The following is a 21,840-nucleotide window of genomic DNA, read 5'->3' as shown; positions in this document are numbered from 1 at the left end:
GGTCTACACTCAGGGCACGATCCGCAAAGAGGCACGGGCTCCGCTCCTCCTCTGACACCGATCGGTCTTAGGCTGCCATCTTGCCTGCAGCGCACTTCAGCAGTCGCTGGGAGCTCTGACTTGCCACAGCCGCTCAGGGAATTGCCCAGTCACCGGGACAAGCACCCAGCACCATCGGTCACGATTTGAGGCAGTCCCCGGTCTCCGGAGTCCAGAGGAGTGCTGATAATTATCAGGCTGGCGCAGAGCTCCGAGCTCACGCGTCCGCCATGCTCAGCTCCTTGGCCACGCCCCCACTCCTTAAAAAACCTTAAACTCAACCCATAGTTCAGAAGAACTATCACCATATCACAATCCTCTCGTTTATGTTGTAATCTACTGAGAGTTGTACAGCATCACAACTATAGGAATCCTCTCAGAGGAGAAACTACAAGGTCAATATCAAACTAGATCTTCCATCTGTCTTAAATAAATTATAACCATCACACAAAACGTGTTGATAACGCCTTCTTCATCTTCAGTTGTGAAGAAGCTTGACCACATGCTTAGTTATAGACAGTGAAATATTTAAATGATTTATTTTTTTCTTCCAAGACCTCACTCAATTGCTGAAGATCAAAGATTCGACTTTTTCCTCAGCACTGGCACAATAGAGGCTACGGCGAGGCAGAAGCCTCTCTTCTTCACACTTCAGTGTTCATAGGAAACCTCTGAGAGAAGTGAAGACAGGGTCAGACCAACACAAAAAATAGGCCCGGGCACCAAAAAAAAGTGGCCCAAATTTGCTAGGCATATCATTAAAAAAAGTGGTAATATATGAAAAATAAACAGTATAAACTGGCCCACCTGGCCATAAAAATGACCAGAGGATGCTGCTATCTGTTCCTGTGATTGTTATTCAATCCAGGACACCGCGCACTTTACATTTTTCTGTACATTTTACACTGATGCTCGAAAGAAGTACATTATCCCATTGCTAAAAGCTAAAGGATTCTTACAGGTTAAACCAGCCTTACTGTATCTACAATTACTGGATAATCCACGGAACATCTTTTATATTGCAAGTTTTTTTGTATTGGCCGCTCGGATCAAGAAATTAAGAATCACAGGAATTATAGAATTATGAATTTTAGAGGCTATTTATTATATTATATTATAATGAAATTGTAGGTTTTTGAAAGAAAGTTGTTTTGTATATAGGAGTTTTATAAAATTGTAATCATGGATGTATTTTATAGTATCCTTTTATGATTTTTATTAATCGAATAAAGTGGTATTGACTGACTGAACATGGCAGTAAAACCGCCCAAAAACTGGTAAAAAAACAGTCCTACACACTGTTTTTTTGGACCAGCACCCGGGAACTGACTAAGTGCCCTGTAGGCCATTCCGACCCTGGGTCAAGATGACCTAGTTCGTTCAACAACCTTATTCAGTCAGATGACCATAAAAGCATCATAAAAACAAAGTTAAAAACCAAACATCATATTGCAATGAAACCATATCATAAACTCTCTCCCCCATATTAAAAAAAGAAAGAAGATACATAAACACAATATCAAGGGCTAAATGAGTGAGGAAATTTCATGTTAAAATTTAAGCTATCCTAGGAAATCGCCCAAATTCAAAACACTCACATTGCTTAGGCTATAATGCATATTTCCTTCTCAGTTTCATTGCTTGGGTAATACAGTTCAATACTGAGCAACATATCAATGAGTACTACAAAAGCTGGAGGAAGAACAATCCCTCCTGGTGGGTATTAAAAAATCTACCACTAAGAATGGGACAAAGGAACCACGGTCGTAGAGGCAGAATATAAGGTGCCGAAAGGCATAAAGTGTTTCGTTGATGTGTTTCGTTGATTGGTGGGACCTCCAATCACAAGGGCAACAAGGTAGTGTTAGGAACCAAGTACCTGATACAGGAAAGGCCACCCAAAAGTGTGTTCATGCTTTTCTGGACACCGTGATTGGACGGGGTGTTGTGTACTTACTGATGCAGCCGCTCTCTTGTTGTAATCAGTCGTAGTGTAAGCTGACTGGACCGCGGCGGCACAGGTTATGAAACCAGTGATATAGAGGGTTGCAGCAGCAAGGTTGTAGATGAAAAGCTGGAATCAAAATAAAGTGGCAGATTAATAGTGCTTATTACAGTCACCAAGTAACAAAAAACTCTGTAAGGGTCAATTTTTTGTATAAAAAAAGGTATCTAAACACTGTATTTGTAAATGTAAAACACACACACATTAGTTTAGGTGGCAAAGGGCTTTGTAAAAAGAGTTGGTAACCGACGGAGCGCTACAAAGGAGATTGTATTGTATGTAATGGAACCAAATTTAAGGTAAAACACAGAGTAAAACCACATTTTTTTCAGTATGGTCAGATAAAACGAACGTCTACAAATTGTCCTGCTATCTGGAAGGATGAAATAACTGATGCAGGCCACTTTCTTCTTTAATGCTTGCAAAGATGATACGGAAGTAAAAAGATCGGAGCCAGATCTTAGGAAACAAGCATTGGAAATGCAATAGGTCTCGCATTAGGAAAGTTTGAGCGATTGGTATTGTAAATGACACTTTTTTTATTTATGTGTTGGTTTTGAAAATAGCAAAATTAATAGCTTTGTCAGTTACAATGTCAATAGTTTTAACTTTCGCAAATGTGACACCTATAGCATTTGTAATGCAATGTGTGTTGTATTTACGTGACTTAGATGTATTGATATTACAAATAACAATGGCTTTTAATTTTGTAAATAATTATTACTTAAATAAAATGTATTGTAATTTATAATGGCAATAGCTTAAACGTTTGTAAATAACTTTTGTGAAGATTATGTTCAGTGTATTTTATTGTGACGAAAATCCAAGAACATTGCATTTGCACCTACACACACACAGAGCCACACACTCACACACACACACACACACGTGTTACCATCCTTGTGGGGACTATGTGTGAATACCTGCCTTGTGGGGACTAACCTTTCCCAATGTTTTGAAAATACACTAATAACAGAAACATTTTAAGAAAAAATTCAGGATACAGGATCCTGCTTCAAATTTGCAAATATGTTGTTATTTAATCGTGCGCACAGCACCATCCTTGTGGGGACTTGAACACGTGCTACCATCCTTGTGGGGACTTAGTCCGTACCACTATTTGTGATTGAATACAGTTAAAGGCACACGGCTAAATGTTTATTTTATCAACAATATACACAAACAACATTATAATCTATTCATATATGAATCGCTGCATATACACTAGGGGTATACATTAAAGACATATTCTGTTAATGTGCCAGAAAATATCATACCACCCTTAAAGAAAGACACTTAAAGCTGTATTTAACCTATTTATTACTGCTTAAAATCTTTGGAGAAATTAACATATGGAACTAAGGAATAAGGTCAAGTGGAACCCAGAGCTTGATTAGCTGTTAACATTTTTGCCAAAATAGATGTTCAAGTCCCCACAGAGATAGTGGGTGAAGATCATTGTGTTTAAATCTCCATAGAAATAGTGTGTATATTCAAAGCTTAAATCTCATTATAAAGACTGTGAAGCTAATAATGTTCAAGTCCACACAGAGATGGTATGTTATTATAGCGATGTTTAAGTCCCCACAGAGATAGTGTGTTATCATAGAGATGTTCAAGTCCCCACAGGGATGGTGTGTTATTATAGTGATGTGCAAGTCCCCACAAAGATAGTGTGTTATTACAGTGTTGTTTAAGTCCCCACATAGATAGTGTGTTATTATAGCGTGTTTAAGTCCCCACAGAGATGGTATGTTATTATAGCGATGTTCAAGTCCCCACAGGGATGGTGTGTTATTACAGTGATGTGCAAGTCCCCACAAAGATAGTGTGTTATTACAGTGTTGTTTAAGTCCCCATAAAGATAGTGTGTTATTATAGCGATGTTTAAGTCCCCACAGAGATAGTGCATGAAGGTGATTGTGTTTAAGTCCTCATTAAAATAGGGCGCAATTCACAAAGGTAAACTTAGACAAAAAGTCTAACTTTACTACTTTTCAGTATTCACAAAGGTAAATTCAGACCAAAAGGCTAGTTTTATAAGTTTTCAATATTCACAAAGCCCCTTATAGAGAATGCGAAGCTGATGTTGTTCAAGTCGAAGCAAACACAAGGAGATGATGGACGGAGTGCTGGAACTTTTCAATCACTGACCCCCAGTCACAGACCAGAGTTGAATCCATCGTCGTTCGTCACCCCAGTTCAGACCCAGCTGTATGCAAATCAGTCTGACCCTGTGCCTAATGGGAACAGTCCAGCCCGAACTGCCAAGCCAGGTCTTCCATGGACCAGAAACAAGCATCCTGGCACCGGTTTCGGGGTAACACCCCCTCATCAGCCAGGCTAGGTTGAATCCAGTGGCAAAGTGAGCAAGAGACTCACATCTGGGCATACCCTGCCAACTTAGGGCAAACAAAGCAAACACAAAGAGGTGATGGATGGAGTACTGAAACTTTTCAGTCACTCACCCCCAGTCACAGATCTGGGTTGAATCCATCATTGTTCTTTAGCTCACTTCGCCACCCCAGTTCACAATCAGCTATATGCAAATCAGTCTTGACCCTGTGCCTCATGGCAACCACTGGTGCTTCAAGTTGAAACAGAGCTTGCGTTTAATCACAGGAATGCGCAAGTCCCCACAGAGAAGGTATGTTTTTATAGTGATGTTCAAGACCCCACAAGAATAGTGTTTTATTATCGTTTTTTTCATGCCCCCACAAGGATAGTGTGTTATTATAGCGATGTTTAAGTCCCCGTATAGATAGTGCATAACAATGATTGTGTTTAAGTCCTCAATAAATAGGGCCCGATTCACAAAGGTAAACTTAGAGAAAAAATCTAACTTTTGTACTTTTCAGTTTCACAAATGTTAACTTAGACCAAAAGTCCACCTTTACTACTATTCTGTATTCACACAGCCCCATACAGTGAATGCGAAGCTAATGATGCTCAAGCCAAAACAGAGCTTGCGTGTAATTACAGGAATGCTCAATTCCACACAGAGATAGTGTGTGACTATAGTATTACCAAGGTCGCCAAAGAGACTGTGTGCGATTATAGACATACCCAGGTCCCTACAGAGATAATGTGTGATTATAGAGATGTTGAGGTCTCCACAGAGATAGTGTGTGATTATAGACATGCCCAGGTCCCCACAGAGATAGTGTGTGATTATAGAGATGTTGAGGTCCCCACAGAGATAGTGTGTGATTATAGACATGCCCAGGTCCCCACAGAGATAGTGTGTGATTATAAAGATCACAGGTCCCCACAGAGATAGTGTGTGATTATAGACATGCCCAGGTCCCCACAGAGATAGTGTGTGATTATAGAGATGTTGAGGTCCCCACAGAGATAGTGTGTGATTATAGACATGCCCAGGTCCCCACAGAGATAGTGTGTGATTATAGACATTGCCAGGTCCCCAGAGAGATAGTGTGTGATTATAGACATGCCCAGGTCCCCACAGAGATAGTGTGTGATTATAGACATGCCCAGGTCCCCACAGAGATAGTGTGTGATTATAGAGACGTTGAGGTCCACACAGAGATAGTGTGTGATTATAGACATGCCCAGGTCCCCACAGAGATAGTGTGTGTTTATAAAGATGCCCTGGTCCCCACAGAGATAGTGTGTGATTATAGAGATGTTGAGGTCCCCACAGAGATAGTGTGTGATTATAGAGATGTTGAGGTCCCCACAGAGATAGTGTGTGATTATAGACATGCCCAGGTCCCCACAGAGATAGTGTGTGATTATAGACATGCCCAGGTCCCCAAAGATATAGTGTGTGATTATAGAGATGTCAAGGTCCCACAGAGATAGTGTGTGATTACAGACATGCCCAAGCCCCCTCAGATATAGTGTGTGATTTTAGAGATGTTGAGGTACCCACAGAGATAGTGTGTGATTATAGAGATGTTGAGGTCCCCACAATGATAAAGTGTGATTATAGACATGCCCAGGTCCCCAGTGATGTAGTGTGTGATTATAGAGATGTCAAGGTCCCCACAGAGATGGTGTGTGACTATAGTTTTACCACGGTTGCCAAAGAAAATGTGTGCGATTTTAGACATGCCCAGGTCCCCACACGGATAGAGTATGATTAAAGACATGCTCAGGTCCTCACATATATAGTGTGTGTTAATAGACATGCCCAGGTCCCCACAGAGATAGTGTGTGATTAATGGGATGCACAAGGTTAGCACACAGAGATAGTGCATGATTATAGTCATGTGCAAGTCCTCACAGAGATATTGTGTGATAACAGTGATGTTTATATCCCCACAGTGATAATTTGTGATTACAGTCATATTTAGGTCTCCACGGTGATGTGTGTAATGAAAGGTATGTTGAAGAACCCATTCAGATCTGATACATCTGGTGGCTTATTAAATGAATGAATCCACTTGAGGGATATGTGTTTGACCACTCTCTCACATATTTGAATCCTGGTGCTACCACTCAGACTTTATTCATTCCAAGGTCTATACAACAAGTACTATTTACTTGGATAACAAAAACATATGGTATTCCGCAACAAGATACCCTCAGGTGTGAATGTGCACTTTATATATGCACATGAGATGATGTGATATGATAAAAGTGGTACTCAAGCCACCACTAAAGATAGACTGGAATTATCCCATATCTATGAATCTCACTTCGAATGCAGCATTAACTGACTTAAACTGTGTTCATCCAGGAAGGTTTACACTTCCTTAAAAATCCAAGTATCTGAGTTCTCATTTTCTTTTCTAGCCCCCATCTTATCAACTCTAGTCTCCATTAAGAAGATACAACTGTATTTCTAATTGCAACAAACTCTTCAAACTGATTCTTTCTGACACTTTACGATTATTACAATAGAGAAATAGATTTAATAATTGGCCCATCTTTATAATGTTTGTCTCTATAATTCAAGAATGAAATGGTCCTCTCCTACCTGCTCTTGAGGCTCTTTCTAGCTAACCAGGCTCACACTCTATAGATACCTGTGTATATATATATATCCTCACAAACGCTGCCTTTGAATTAAATTGGATAATTCCAGAGATTTGAGTGCTGGTTTATTCTTCATGTGAGAAGTGAGATTTTCGAATTGCTAGAGGTGTGATGTGGCATCGCCTCAAACCAGCACCACTGGCAATTAGAAAGCCATACGGAATCCACAAACCCAAGTTGCAATATATATATATATGCACATTAACCTTGTTTAACAAACTTTAAACATGTACTGTGTTTGGGAGCACACATTCTGATTTCCAGAATAGAGCTAGCTGTACTTTGTGCAAGAGTAGAAAAAATCAAGGTGGCAGCGGTACATCCGCCGTTTTATGGGAAGAAACATTCTCAAAATGTGCCCAGTTGAAACATAGGAAACTTTTACAAAGTTGAAACATCTATTTGTTCAGCCTTTTATATTTGGAGTGTAAAATAGAAATTCTTAAACAAGGCTTAAACATTCTCAAAAGCGCCCATGTCATCTACAAGAGACTTTAATAGCGTTGATGGGTTTGTTATTTGAAGGGGAAATCGTATACAAGAGTCTAACAAATTGTGGGGCATATTAGCAAGAACCTCGTTAAAATTATCACAGTTTTGGCGGCAGGAAACTGCCGCTAAATCGGCGATAATGGGCTTGCTAATATGCGTTATAGAATTCCAATAGAAACCCAGGTTAGCTGTCCTGCACATCTAACCTGGGCTTCTATTGGAATTCTATAATGTATATTAGAAAGCCCATTATCGCCATTTTAGCGGCAGTTTCCTGCGGATAAAACGGCGATAATTTTAACAAGGTTCTTGCTAATATGCCCCTGTATTCCTGAACTGAGCTGGTATGCTCATAATGTAAGAGTAGAGAAAGTCACTTTGGCTGACATACAGCTCTCTTTTTCATGGCAATAAAAAACTCAGGATGTGCCTACTTTAATTACAGGAATCTTACACAAAGTTAACAAAAATAACCCCAAATGTTGTACTTCGGTGTGTGTAAGGTATAAAACTAGGCTTCCTAAAAGGAGCCGGCTAATCCTTAGGTCAGAAATAGAGAAAGACAATCTGATAATCATGCACTAGCTGTTTTTGTGAAAAAAGAAACCTTAAAATGTGCCCATGTTAAAGATAGGAGCCCTTCACAAAGTTGAAAAACGTGTTTTTGGCAGTGGGCTTTTTGTACATACAGTCTTAAACACTAAAGGCCTCATTTATAAAAAGTGTTGCATCGCTGCCTGAAAGCAGCGATGCAACACTTTTCAGTGTGTCCTCCTTGCGACATGATGGATGTGCCAAATGTATTGTACAGCGCACCATGTCGCAAGGAATGACAGATAAGTCAGGAATCCTGGCATATCTATCAGCGCAAAACTCACGCATTGCTGGAGTTGTGTAGTAAGCATGATGCAACTCCAGCAATGCATAGGGTAAGCCTATTCCCATTGCACTGCATCATCCTTATGCCTGCTGTGAGGGAGACATAAGGTAGTGACGCAGTAGCGTCCTAGAAGTCGCACAGTGAAATCTGATAGATTTCATTGTGTCACTTCTACAAGGCTTTTTGTGGGGGAAAGCCCACCCTACATACAATATACCTGACGCAGGTATAATGTGGCGCAGGACTTTATAAAGTGACACACCTGCTTAGATGCGTCACTTTGTAAATATGGTGCAACATGGCGCATTATTTATGCCACTGCAGCCTCACAAAAAGTGATGCAACAGCGAGCAAAAAGTGTAACAAGGGGCTCATAAATAAGCTCCTCATTTTGGACTTAGGTTTGTGTTCCCTTTGTGCCGGAGTAGAGAAAAGGACTATTAGATCTGTAACTACACTTTTTAAGAGAAAAGGAACATTTTCTTTACTTATTTTGCCGTTCTCATCCCTGTTGCTTTGGTCCCCATGGCCTGCCCCCTCCAGTGACCCTTCCTGCCCCCACATTTCCTGCCTCCCAGCTGTTCAGCCCTGCAGCACAACTTAATGGCCGCTGGCGCACCAAAAGCAGGCCTGGCTGCACCCGTCTGTGCCTGGACCATGCCCAGTGCCAGGGAGCCTGGTTCTCGGACCTTCCACTGCTGACACCAGCACCCTCCTCGCCCACAACTCAGGACGCCATGCCGCTTGCCACCTCGCCCCAACAAAGAAGGCCCAAGGACCCTTCTCCTGCCATAACTGGAGCCACATCCTCACCCATGCCAGCATGCCAGATCCTCTCGCCGCCCAACTGACCAACAGCACACTTGACCGACTCAACTGCATCCTTCTCAATGTGGGATCCCTCCACAAACACACCGCTGAAATCTGGGACCTCCTCGATGTGGTCTCTCCCGACATCACATTCTTCATGGAAACCTCGATCAACCCCTGATCCGGAACGGACATCGCCATCACCATTTCCGACGGCTACAAAATCTCCCGCATGGACTGCACTGACCGACCAGGAGGAGGCATCGCCATCATCCACAAGAACACACTCTGACTGACCACGCACTCAAATGACCCAATGACAACCATGGAACACCTCCACTTCTAGATCCAGACCAACAACACCCTCTGCAGCACCCTCATTTACAGGCCCCCCGTCCCACCCGCTCTTTGCCGGCACCATTGTAGACCTCATCGCACCGAAAGCTCTAGCATCCACTGATTACATCCTACTCAGAAACCTCAACTTCCACCTGGACAACCTCAGTGACCAGAACACCGCCTACCTACTGGTGAACCTCGCCAAAATCAGACTCAAGCAGCTAGTCACCACACTGACTCACTCAGCTGGACATATGCTCAGCACCATTTTCTCTGCCAGCAGAAACCACCTACAGCTACACCACCGAATTCTGCTGGACTGACCACCACTGCGTGCATCTCGCCTTTGCCATGCCAACCGTACACTACCGTCCTCATCATCTCCAGTCGTAGCTAGAACAAGGCCACAGAAGATCTTCGTCGACTTCCTCAGCACAACCACTCTGCTAACACCAACAGACACCAACACCGCAGGGCAAAATCTTCACCAATGTATCTCCAACTGCGTCGACACTCTTGTGCTCTCAAGAAGACACCAGGCAGGCAACACTCAAAGAAGGCCCGCTGGTTCTCCCCCACCCTCGATGAGTCCGGACAACTTGAGAAGAGATGGAGAAACAACAAAACCCAGAAAACCATGGAACCTTCAAATCCGCTGTCAACGCATACCACCTTCTCCTCAAAACCACAAAGAAAACAGCCTTACAATACAGAATCAACGCCAACACACACAACATCAAAGAACTCTTCCGCATCATAGAGGAGTTTGCCAGGCCCGAAGCAAGACCACACACACCCCACCCTCCCAAGACCTCTGCAGCAAACTCAGCACCTTCTTCCACCACAAGATAAGGCAGATCTACTACAGCTTCGACACCCAAGACCCTGCCACTGTGCCCGCCACCACCTTACGCAACCACACCACACCCCACCCCAACAGATCGTGCTCAACTGGATTCCGCTAACCACAGATAACACATTCAAGACAATGAAGAGCATCCACTCAGGAGCCCCATCAGATCCTTGCTCGTACCACATCTTCAATAGAGCAGCCGCCTCCATTGTCCCAAGCTTCGCCACACCATCAACTGCTCCATCGAAACTGCCACCTTCCCTGACAACTGGAAACGCGCTGAGATCAACCCCCTCCTTAAGAAGCTGTCTGCTGACCTGACAGACCTCAAGAACTTTAGACCAACCTCCCTCCTCCTCTTCCCAACCAATGTCATCGAGAAGGCCATCAACACCCAAGTTTATCGAGGAGATCCACATCTTGGACACCTCCCAATCCGGCTTCCGAAGTAACCACAGCACCGAGAATGCACTCCTCGCCACCACTGGCGACATCCGCCCCCTCCTCGACCTGGGCGAAACTGCAACCCTCATACTACTGGATCTTTCAGCCGCTTTCGACTCAATCTCCCACTGCACCCTAATTACGAGACTCCACGACTCCGGCATCTGCGACAAGGCACTGGACTGGATCCACTCCTTCTTTTCCTGCCAAACACAGCGTGTCAGACTACCCCTGTTCCTCTCAGAACCTACAGAGATTAGCTGCAGAGTGCCCGAGGGCTCCTCCCTAAGTCCCACCCTCTTCAACATCCACATGCCATCTCCGCCATCATCAGAAGCCACGGACTCAACATAGTTTCCAACGTTGATAACACCAAGCTGCTCCCCTTCCTCACCAATGGACTCACAGCCACCAGAACCAACTTTCAAAGCTGAATAAAGGCAGTTGCTACATGGATGAAAGAAAGCTGCCTCAAGCTCAACTCAGACAAGACCGAAGTATTCATCCTGGGGCCCACCTCCTCAGCTTGGGATGACTCCTGGTGGCTAGCCCCACTAGGATTCCCTGCCATCCCCAAGGACCACGCACGCAACCTTGGTATCATACTGGACTCCTCGGTCACAATGAACCGCCAAATCGGCGCAGTATTCTCATCCTGCTTCCACACGATCTGCCTGATTTGAAGGACATTCAGATGGATCCCAACAGAATCCAGAAAGATGGTCACCCACACACTCATAAGCAGCATATTTGACTACGACAATGTACTCTACAGTTGCATGTATGGGTTTTTGGGTGGCAAGGAATTTTTTAGGGTGGGTATTGCTTTTAGAGTGGCATGGGACTTTTTAGGGTTTAGGGTGAGTATGGGTTTTTGAAAGGTTAGGGATATTTTAGGGTTTAGGATGGGTATTAGTTTTTGGGTGGCAGTTGAATTTTTAGGGTTTAGGATGGGTGTAGATCTTTGAGGAGTAAGGGATTTTTCAGGGTTTAGGGTGGGTTTGGGTTTTGTGGGCGTCAAGGGAATTTTTATCTTTTCAGATGGGAATGGGATTTTTGGTGGCAAGGGATTTTGTAGGATTTACGGTTGGTATAGAGTTTTAGGTGGCAAGGGAATTGTTAAGGTTTTGGATGGGTGTGGAATTTTGTGGGCCAACAGCAATTTTATGGTTTAGGGTGGGTATGTGTTTTGGGGTGATATGGAATTTTTAGTGTTTAGAGTGGTTATGGGTTTTTGGGTGGTAATTTATTTCTTATTGCGGATATGGGTTTTTGGGTGACAAGGGAGCCTTCAGGGTTTAAGGTCGGTATGGGTTTTTGGGAGATAATGATTTTATTAGGGTTTAGCATTTGTATGGCAAGATAATTTTATAGGGTTTCGGGCGGGTATGGGTTTTTGAGTTGTAAGGGATTTTTTAGGGTTTAGGGTGGGTATGGGTTTTTGGGTGGCAAGAGAATTCTTAGGGTTTTGGGTGGGTATGGGTTTTTAGGTGGTAATGGAATTTTTAGGATTTAGGGTGATTATAGGTTTTTGGGTGGTAAGGGATTTTTTAAGGTTTAGGGTATGTGGGTGGTAATGGATTTTTGGGAGTTTAGGGTGGGCATAGGTTTTGGTGGCAAGGGAACTTTTAGGGTTTTGGGTGGGTATGGGTGTTTGAGTGATAATGAATCTTTTAAGATTAAGGTTTAGAGTTTTCGGGTGCCAAATCATTTTTTAGGGTTGGTATGGGTATCTGAGGGCCAAGAGAAAGTTTAGGGTTTATGGTGGGTATACTTTTTGGGTGGCAATTTAATTTTAGGGTTTAGGGTGGGTATAGGTTTTTGAGTTGTAAGGGATTTTTTAGGGTTTAGGGTGGGCATGGGTTTTTTGGGTGGCAAGGGATTTTTTATGGTTTAGGGTGGGTATGGGTTTTTGGGCGGTAAGGGAATTTTTGGGTTTTAGGGTGAGTATGGGATTTTAGGTGATATGGGCTTTTTCAGAGTTTCTGGTGCGTATGGGTTTTTGGGTAGCAAGGGAAATTCCAGGGTTTCGGGTGGGTATAGGTTTTTGGGTGACAAGGGAATTTCTAGGGTTTAGGGTGGGTATGGGTTTTGGTGGTAAGATATTTATTAGGGATTTGTGTGGATGTACATTTTTAGGTGATAGGAGCTTTTTAGGGTTTAGGTTGGGTATGGGTTTTTGGGTGGCACTGAAATTTTTAGGGTTTAGGGTGGATATGGGTTTTTGGGCAGCAAGGGAATTTTCAGGGTTTAGGGGGGAATATTGGTGCTTTGGATGGCAAGGGATTTTTTGTCGTTTAAGATGGGTGTGGGATTTTTGGTGGCAAGGGATTTTGTAGGATGTACGGTGATTATTGTTTTTTGGGTTGCAAGGGAATATTTAAGGTTTTGAGTGTGTGCAAGTTTTTGTGGGGCAAGGGAAATTTTATCATTTAGGGTGGGTATAGGATTTTGGGTGATAAGGAATTTTTAGGGTTTGGAGTGGGTATGGGGTTTGGGTGGCAATGGAACCTTTAGGGTTTAGGTTGGGTATGGGTTTTTGGGCTTTAATTATTTTATTAGGGTTTAGCATTTGTATGGGTTTTTGGGATGTAATGGATTTTTTACGGTTTAGCATGTGTATGGGTTTTTGGGTGGCAAGAGAATATTTAGGGTTTGGGGGTATGGGTTTTTGAGTGGTAAGGGATTTTTTAGGGTTTAAGGCATGTATGGGTATTTGGGTGGCAAGGGATTTTTTAGGGGTTAGGGTGGGCATAGGTTTTGGGTGGCAAGGGAACCTTTAGGGTTTATGGTGGGTATGGGTTTTTGGGTGGTAATTAATCATTTAGGGTTAGGTGCTGCTGTGGGTCTCTGCGTGGTAATGTATTTTTTATTGTTTAGGATGGATATGGGTTTTTTTGGGTGGCAAAGGTATTTTCATTGTATAGGATGGGTGTGGGATTTTTGACGGGAAGGAATTTTGTATGTTTTACAGTATGTATGGGTTATTAAGTTTTAGGGTGGGTGTGGGTTTTTTGGGGGCAAGGGAAATTTTATGGTTTAGGGTGGGTATTGGTTTTTGGGCTGTGAGGTTTGTCTTAGGATTTAGGGTGGGTATGGGTTTTGGGTGGCAAGGGAACCTTTAGGGTTTAGGGTGGGTAAAGAATATTTTAGGGCTAAGTGTCTGGGTTTTTGGGTGGCAAGGAATTTATTAGGGTGGGTATTGGTTTTAGAGTGGCAAGGGAATTTTTAGGGTTTAGGGGGGTATTCATTTTTGGGTGGCAGTTGAATTTTTAGGGTTTAGGATGGGTGTAGGTCTTTGAGGGGTAAGGGATTTTTTAGGGTTTAGGGTGGGTGTGTATTTTATGGGCTGCAAGTGATTTTTTTTAAGGTGGGTATGGGATTTTTGGGGGCAAGAGATTTTGTAGGATTTACAGTGGTTATGGGGTTTTGGGTGGCAAGGGAATGTTTAAGGTTTTTGGATGGGAGTGAGTTTTTGGCTGTTAAGTTATGTCTTAGGATTGATATGGGTTTTTGGGTGGCATGTGAATTTTTAGAGTTTATGGTGGGAATGGGTTTTTGCGTTGTAGCAAATTTTATGGGTTTTAGAGTGGGTGTGGGTTTTGGGTGGCAAGGGAGCCTTTAGGGTTTAAGGTGGGTATGGGTTTTTAGGCCATAATGATTTTAATTAGCATGTGTATGACAAGACAATTTTATTGGATTTCGGGTGGGTATGGGTTCTTGGGTCGTAAGGGAATTTTTAGGGTTTAGGGTGTTTACGGATTTTTGGGTGACAAGTGAATTCTTAGGGATTTGGGTGGGTATGTTTTTTTTCGGTGGCACAGGAAGTTTTAGGGTTTAGGGTGATTATAGGTTTTTGGGTGGTAAGCGATTTTGTAGGGTTAAGGGTGTAGATGAGTATTTGGGTGGTAAGGGATTTTTTAATTGGTAAATTACGTCTTAGGATGGATATGGGTTTTTGGGTGGCATGTGATTTTTTTTTTTAGAGTTTAGGGTGGGTATGGATTTTTGGGTGGTAGAGAATTTTATGAGTTTAAAGGAGGGCATAGATTTTGGGTGGCAAGGGAACCCTTAGGGTTTACAGTGGGTATGGGTTTTGGGTGATAACTAATCTTTTAGGGTTTAGTGTTTGGGTGGGTTTCTGAGTGGTAAGGGATTTTTTAGGGTTTAGGGTGGGTGTGGGTTTTTTGGCGGGAAGGATGTTTGTATGGTTTACAGTGTGTATGGGTTATTGGGTGGCAAGAAAATGTTTAAGTTTTAGGGTGGGTATAGGTTTTTCAGTGATGAGACATTTTTAGGGATTAGGGTGGTTATGGGTTTTTGGTTGTGAGGTTTGTCGTAGGGTTTAGGGTGGGTATGTGTTTTTGGGTGGCAAGGGAATTTCTGGGGTTTAGGGTGGGTATGTTTTTTTTTGTAGTAGGGTGTTTTCAGGGTTTAAGGTGAGTATAGGTTTTTAGATGGTAAGGGCTTTTTTACTATTTAGGGTGGGCATGGGTTTTTGGGTGGCACATTACTTTTTAGGGCTTAGGGTGCGTAAGGGTTTTTGGGTGGTGAGAAATTATTTAGGTTTTAGGCTGGGTATGGGTTTTTAGGTGATATGGGCTTTTCTAGGTTTTAGGGTGTGTATGGGTTTTAGGGGGGCAAGGGACTTTCTAGGGTTTAGGGTGGGTATGGGTTTTTGGGTGGTAAGGTATATTTTAGGGTTTAGGGCGGGTACATGTTTTTGGGTGTTAAAATAGTTTTTAAGGGTTAGAGACTAGAGTGGGTGTGGGGTTTGGGGGGCAAGGGAAATTTCTATGGTTTAGGGTGGGTATGGGTTTTTGGTGGTAAGGTATTTTTTAGGGGATAGGGTGAGTATAGTTTGTTAGGTGATAAGATTTGTTTTATGGTTAAAGGTTGGTATGGGTTTTTGGGTGGTATGGGAATTTTTAGGGTTTAGGGTGGGTATGGGTTTTTTGGTGGCAATGGAATTTTTAGTGTTTAGGGTCGGTATGAGTTTTTGTGTGTTAGGGGATTTTTATAGTTTTAGGGTGGGTATGGGTTTTTAGGTTATATGAGGTTTCTTAGAGTTTACGGTGGGTATGCGTTTTCAAGTGTCAAGACAATTTTTAGTGTTCAGGGCGGATATGGATTTTTTTGGTGGTATGGTATTTTTTAGGGTTTGCAGTGGCAATTGAATATTTTTGATTTAGGATGGGTATGGGTATTTTGGTGGAAAGGGATTTTTAGAGTTTAGGGGGGATAGGTTTTTGGGTGGTAAGAGATTTTTTTAGGGTATTGGGTGGGCATGATTTTTGGGTGGCAAGTGGATTTTTAGGGTTTAGGGTGGGTGTGATATTTTTAGTGGCAAGGGATTTTGTAGGATTTACGGTGGGTATGGGTTTTTGGGTGGCAAGGGAATTTTTAAGGTTTTGAGTGGGTGTGAGTTTTTGTGGGGCAAGGGACATTTTATGGTTTATGCTGGGTATGGGTTTTTGGGTGATAATGAATTTTCAGGGTTATTATTATTATTATTATTATTATTTGGATGTATAGAGCGCATGGCTGCCCTTAGGCTTCCCAGCGCTAATGATCCGTGCCAAGCATGGAGTAAAGGATCAGAGGTTTTGTTTGAACAGCCAGGTCTTTATTTGCTTTCTGAACTGCAGTTCATTGTTGGTCCTTCTGTATTCTGACGGGAGGGAATTCCAAAGTTTGGGAGCTAAGTGTGAAAAAGCTCTACCACCCCATCTAGCTCTCTTGACCTTCGTTTGTGTCAGATGATTAGCTGTACTAGAGCGAAGCTGTCTGGGTGGGATGTAAGGCCGGATCAGTTTCTTGATTTTAGTTGGACCTTTGTCATGCAGGGCTCTATGTGTTATAATTAACGCTTTGAATTTTATTCTTGCCTCTATTGGGAGCCAGTGTAACTTGGACAGTTGTTTTTTGACAGGCTCCCGATTCGGGATATTACCCAACAGTCTAGCTGCAGCGTGTTGTACTGTCTGCAGCTTTCTTGTGACATCTTTCGGTGCCCCAAGGAACAGTGCATTTCCATAGTCCATACGCGATGTGACCAGGGAGTGGATCACTGTCTTCCTTAAGTGAATTGGCACTCTGTCCAAGATTTTCCTGATGCTTTTCAGTAGACCAAAGCAGATCGCTGCTGTTTTGGTCGCTTGAGTACGCATGGACAGATCGGATTCTAACCAAAAGCCTAGCATAGCGATACAAAAGGGGATGATGGACGGAGCGTTTGAGCAAATCAAACACTCACCCCCAGTCAACTGATCTGGGTTTAATCCATCACCATTCTTTAGCCCACTCAGCCACCCCATTTCAGACATGGCTATATGCAAATCAGTCTGACCCTGTGCCTCATGGGAACAGTCCAGCCCGAACTGCCAAGCCATGTCTTCCATAGACCGGAAACAAGCATCCTGGGACCGGTTTCGGATTCATAATCCTCATCAGCCAGGCTATCTTGAATCCAGTGGCCAAGTGAGCAAGGGACTCACGTCTGAGCATACCCTGCCACACTTAGGGCGAACAAAGCGATACAAAAGGCAGGGTATGCTCAGACGTGAGTCCCTTGCTCACTTTGCCACTGGATTCAAGCAAGCCAGGCTGAAGACGGCTGTAATGCGAGAAACCGGTCCTCGGAAGCTTGTTTCCGGTCCAGGGAAGGCATGGCTTGGCAGTTCGGGCTGGACTGTTCCCATGAGGCACAGGGTCAGACTGATTTGCATATAGCCATGTCTGAACTGGGGTGGCGGAGTGGGTTAAAGAACGTTGATGGATTAAACCCAGATCTCTTGACTGGGTGTGAGTGTTTGATTGGTTCAGATGCTCCGTCCATTACCACCCCCTTTTGTAAAGTTTTGAGCATCCCTTTAGGTCAGACTGAATATCAATCTAACACAAGAAAAACTGCACAATAGATCTGTAATCTGTATCCTTGTAATTCTTCACGCATGACTAAATCTCTAGACCCTCATTTACAACAAAATGACGCACGGTGGTGCCAGAAGACATTTTGCTGCGCTGAGCTGCGTCATTTAAAAAACACAAGGATGCGTCATATTTACAATGATAAGGTGCATCCCCGTGCTGCCGCACAATTAACTGCCATGCGCCAACGCAGGCACCATGGCACCATGGTGCAAGGGTGCCTCGGTTGCGGTGATGATTGTTTTTGTGCACGAAAGGACACCTTCCTGCACAAAAACAATCACTGATGGTGTTTTCCTCTTTCTATGTGTGCTGCAGAATGCAGCTCGCATAGAAAGATGAAAAAACACAGAGAAATAAAAGTATTTCTCCTCGTTATGCCTCCTCTGGGGAGGAGTAGGATTCTGACCCATTCTCAGGTTTACGAAACTTTGTAAATCTGGGAATGCGGAAGAATCCATGAGTGTTGCGTGGGAACACACACAGCAAGACCCATGGTCCACCCCTTCCATGCAAAGTGCTGCGTGAAAAGGGGCCGTATTTACAAGGCCACAAAAAGCCCCGCTGGGTGGATTTGCGTGGCTTTGTAAATATGGGCCAGCACACTGCGCAGCCGGTGACTCACCGGTGGCGTAAGGGGTTTGTAAATAAGCCCCCTAATGTTTAGCCATTTACAGAGTAGCATGTTGTTTGCAGAGCGCTTTAGGTCTTCATCAGGGGAAGTAAGTGATATATTAATACCCATATCATACTATAATCTTTTTATGCAAACCTTCCAACCTCCACACACACCAAAGCCCGGATATAACCCGTTTTTTAATCGAAATTTTCAGATCAAATTTTCATTTTCAATTCTGTGCCTCTTGCTAGGAAATGTGCACATAAATTGCATATGAGTGTGCCGCAATGTGGAATTATACTAAGACAGTGTGTAGCGCTGTTTAACAGTACTGCTTTCTTACAGTGTGCAGACAGGTGCAATGGAAAAATATGTGCTGCACGTTATAAAAAATACACAGCTCAAAAAATCTACTTTTGCACCAAATATGCTTTTAAATCCTCGACAAATGTTCCTTATGCATATCTTAAATACAGATTTGCATTATGTGGCAAAATTATTTTCAAATTCGGTTTATGTATCTAATGTCTTATAATTATTTTTGTATGTTAGACAACATATTTAACGTTAAATAAAAACTGAGAAACTGAACCCGATGGTTGTTTAAGATATATGTTTTGAAGAGTGTTTAACTCCCTTTTCCTCTCAGCGCTTATTTTAAATTCATGCATTTTGTATGTGATCTTAAAATAAATCACTTTCTAATTAACACATACTGTAGGTTAAGCGAGAATACATTTCCACCACTCTGAGATACACCAAAATGTATACAATACCAAGTTATAACATATATTATATTTCAAAGATATGGCCTAATACCAGCGCCCTCGTTGAAGATCCACATTCCCTACCAGCTTCAAATGACAAAAAGCCAGACATGTCTACGGCGCTCACTTTACCCGTGGTATAGAGAGAGGTCAAAGACCCACTGCTTCTAAAAGTCTGCCAATGCTTGGAGATTCAGAAGAGGTCCGGGGGATGGGAGCCGTTGCTCTGCAACCATGCATATGTTAATGTAATCGTTTAGCAAGTGTTTTGTGTCTATTGATGAAGGTAGGGAGTGCCGTGCAGCCCAGGCCAGGTAAAGAAATGTGACACTTAGCGCTTTTGTCAACTGCAGTTGCTCATTCTGTGACTGGGGCTCTCCGAGCAAGCCAAAGATCTTTAAATCTGCAAAGGCAAGATTGCCCAGCCTCATACAGGAACAAACATGAGAACATTTTCGCTCTGGCAATATATTTTCATTTACGTGGGCAGGGTATCTGTGCAATCAACAAAGAGTGATAATAAATCCAAGATTATTTTATTATTTATTTAGAAGTTTTCTATAGCGCTAACAAGACCCGAAGGTAGCAGAGCGCTTTACAGTAAAAGGAAAGGCATGGTGAGCAAAAAGATACGTAACAAATAAAGGCAGTCCTCAAAGACAATGTTGGGGGAGGAGAAGTTCGTAACAGTAGGCCTTTTGGTAGAAGGATAAAGAGATAGCACATAGTTCGGAGGGAGATCCTCGTTATCTAGGACCCAGGGAACGGGTGAGGAACAAGGATTTGAGTTGGATCTTGAAGTCCGGATAGGAAGGTAGAGTTCTGATATGAGGGGGGATAGAGTTCCATATTTTGGGGGCATTTCCAGTGAAGGAGCAGTCCGCAGTTTTCTTCTTTCTGGTTTTTGGTGGGATGAGCAACAGGGAGTTGGAGCTTCTCAAATATCTGCTTTGGCCTGCTTTTTTGAGCTTGTTAGCCAAGTATTCTGGTTTACCGGTGTGGAGGGCCTTGTGTGTTAGGCAGGCCGTTCTGAAGGAGCTACGCATTTCCACCGGGAGCCATTCAAGTTCCTTGAGTGCTGGGGAGATGTGGTCAAATATTTTTTGCATCCTGTGATCATTCTTGCTGCCGCATGTAGTGTTGTTTTTAATGGAGCCAAGTGTGATTTGGGTATGCCTGTAAGGATTGAGTTCCCATAGTCCAGTCTAGATAGAACTAGAGATTGGGTGGCTAGTTTGAGGTCTTTGTTTGGAATAAAAGGTTTTATTTTATTCAGCAGTCTGAGGTTGAAGAAAGCACTTTTTGCCGAGTTCTTAATGTGGTTTGTCAGGGTTAATTTGGGGTCAAGGGTGAAACCCAGGGATTTGACGGAATCAGTTGGCGTGAGAGAACCTTTAAGAGCATCGATCGACTTCAGCCATTCAGTGATTTGAGGATTGTCTTCTTTGTTTGAGATGAGAAGAGTTTCGGTCTTGTCGGGATTGAGTTTCAGGTGGTTTTTTGTCAGCCAGTCTTGAACATCTTTTAAGACAGCATTTAGTCTGTGGATGTCATTAAGCGAGGAGGTTTCCAGGTAGATCTGCGTGTCATCCGCGTAGAGGTGGAAGAGGATATTGGCATTCCTAAGTAGTTTGGCGAGCGGTTCCATATAGATGTTGAAGAGCTGAGGTGAAAGTACTGATCCTTGGGGGACACCCTTGTTGACTTGCTGCGTTTCAGAGGTGAAGTTCTTCAGTTTTATTATTTGCGAACGGTTGTGGAAAAAGGAAGAAAACCAATCAAGAACAACTTCGCCGAGGCCAGCTCTTGCTTGCAGAGGAGCTTATGGTCTACCGTGTCGAAAGCTGCGGATAGATCAAGGAGTATGAGAAGGCAGCACTTGTCAGCGTCAAGAGAACCGTGAATGTCATCTATGATGTTCAGCATCGCGGTTTCTGTGCTGCGGCCTTGTCTGAAGCCAGATTGGAGGGGATCGAGGAGATTGATTTTATCCAGATGATGAGTCCGTTGCAGAAGAACACAGCGTTCCAGTGTTTTGGCCAGTAGAGGGAGGTTAGATATTGGTCTGAAATTGTTTAAGTCTGCAGAGTCAAGACCGGGTTTTTTCAGCAAAGGAGTGACTTGTCCCATTTTTAGGCAGTCAGGGATCACTATAGATGCATCTATATTTACAAAATGTACATATAAGAAAAGTTTAGAATGTTTACCAGCTCCTTATAAATGAGTTTCATTATGCTTTAAATTATTGCGCCCTGATAAACCAAGCCCTAGTGTGTTTACACAAAAGTGTTTCATATAATGGACCTCCGGACTTCAGTTTTAGTTTTGATTCCGACTTGACACTGCAGGTAAAACCCGAAACAGATTTCCAACGAATTCCAACTGTTGTGGTAAAAACTCACGAGTGATTTTTACCCACACACGTTTGGCCACGAAAAACCATAGCCTAGAGCAAAATGTGTTCATTTCGGATGGGTTAACACCGATTCTGCTGGCAATTTGTACTCACTGAAAAAAGCCTATAACAGTGCAGTAACTCCCTACTTTAAATGACTGTACCTTGTCATATTGATAATTACCAATGTTGTTTGTCCACACGTGATCCGCATAATGTGAATCATAGTGTCAGTTACTTCTAATGCGAGCGTCTGTAACTGT

At 42.9% G+C, this 21,840-nt stretch overlaps 1 protein-coding gene across 1 annotated transcript in view; it reads right to left on the bottom strand.

Moving 5' to 3' along the window:
* PLLP (plasmolipin) overlaps positions 1-21,840 on the bottom strand; it is a 232,815-nt gene that overhangs the window by 31,410 nt on the left and 179,565 nt on the right. The window contains exon 3 of the mRNA XM_078671579.1: positions 1,997-2,113. Coding sequence (XP_078527705.1) covers positions 1,997-2,113 — 117 coding nt within the window. The remainder of the gene's footprint in view (positions 1-1,996; positions 2,114-21,840) is intronic.

This window comes from Lissotriton helveticus, chromosome 12 (genome assembly GCF_964261635.1).
Source record: "Lissotriton helveticus chromosome 12, aLisHel1.1, whole genome shotgun sequence".
NCBI lineage: Eukaryota > Metazoa > Chordata > Amphibia > Caudata > Salamandridae > Lissotriton > Lissotriton helveticus.
Note: the sequence above shows the minus strand (reverse complement) of the source record. Positions and strands in the feature narration are given on the sequence as shown.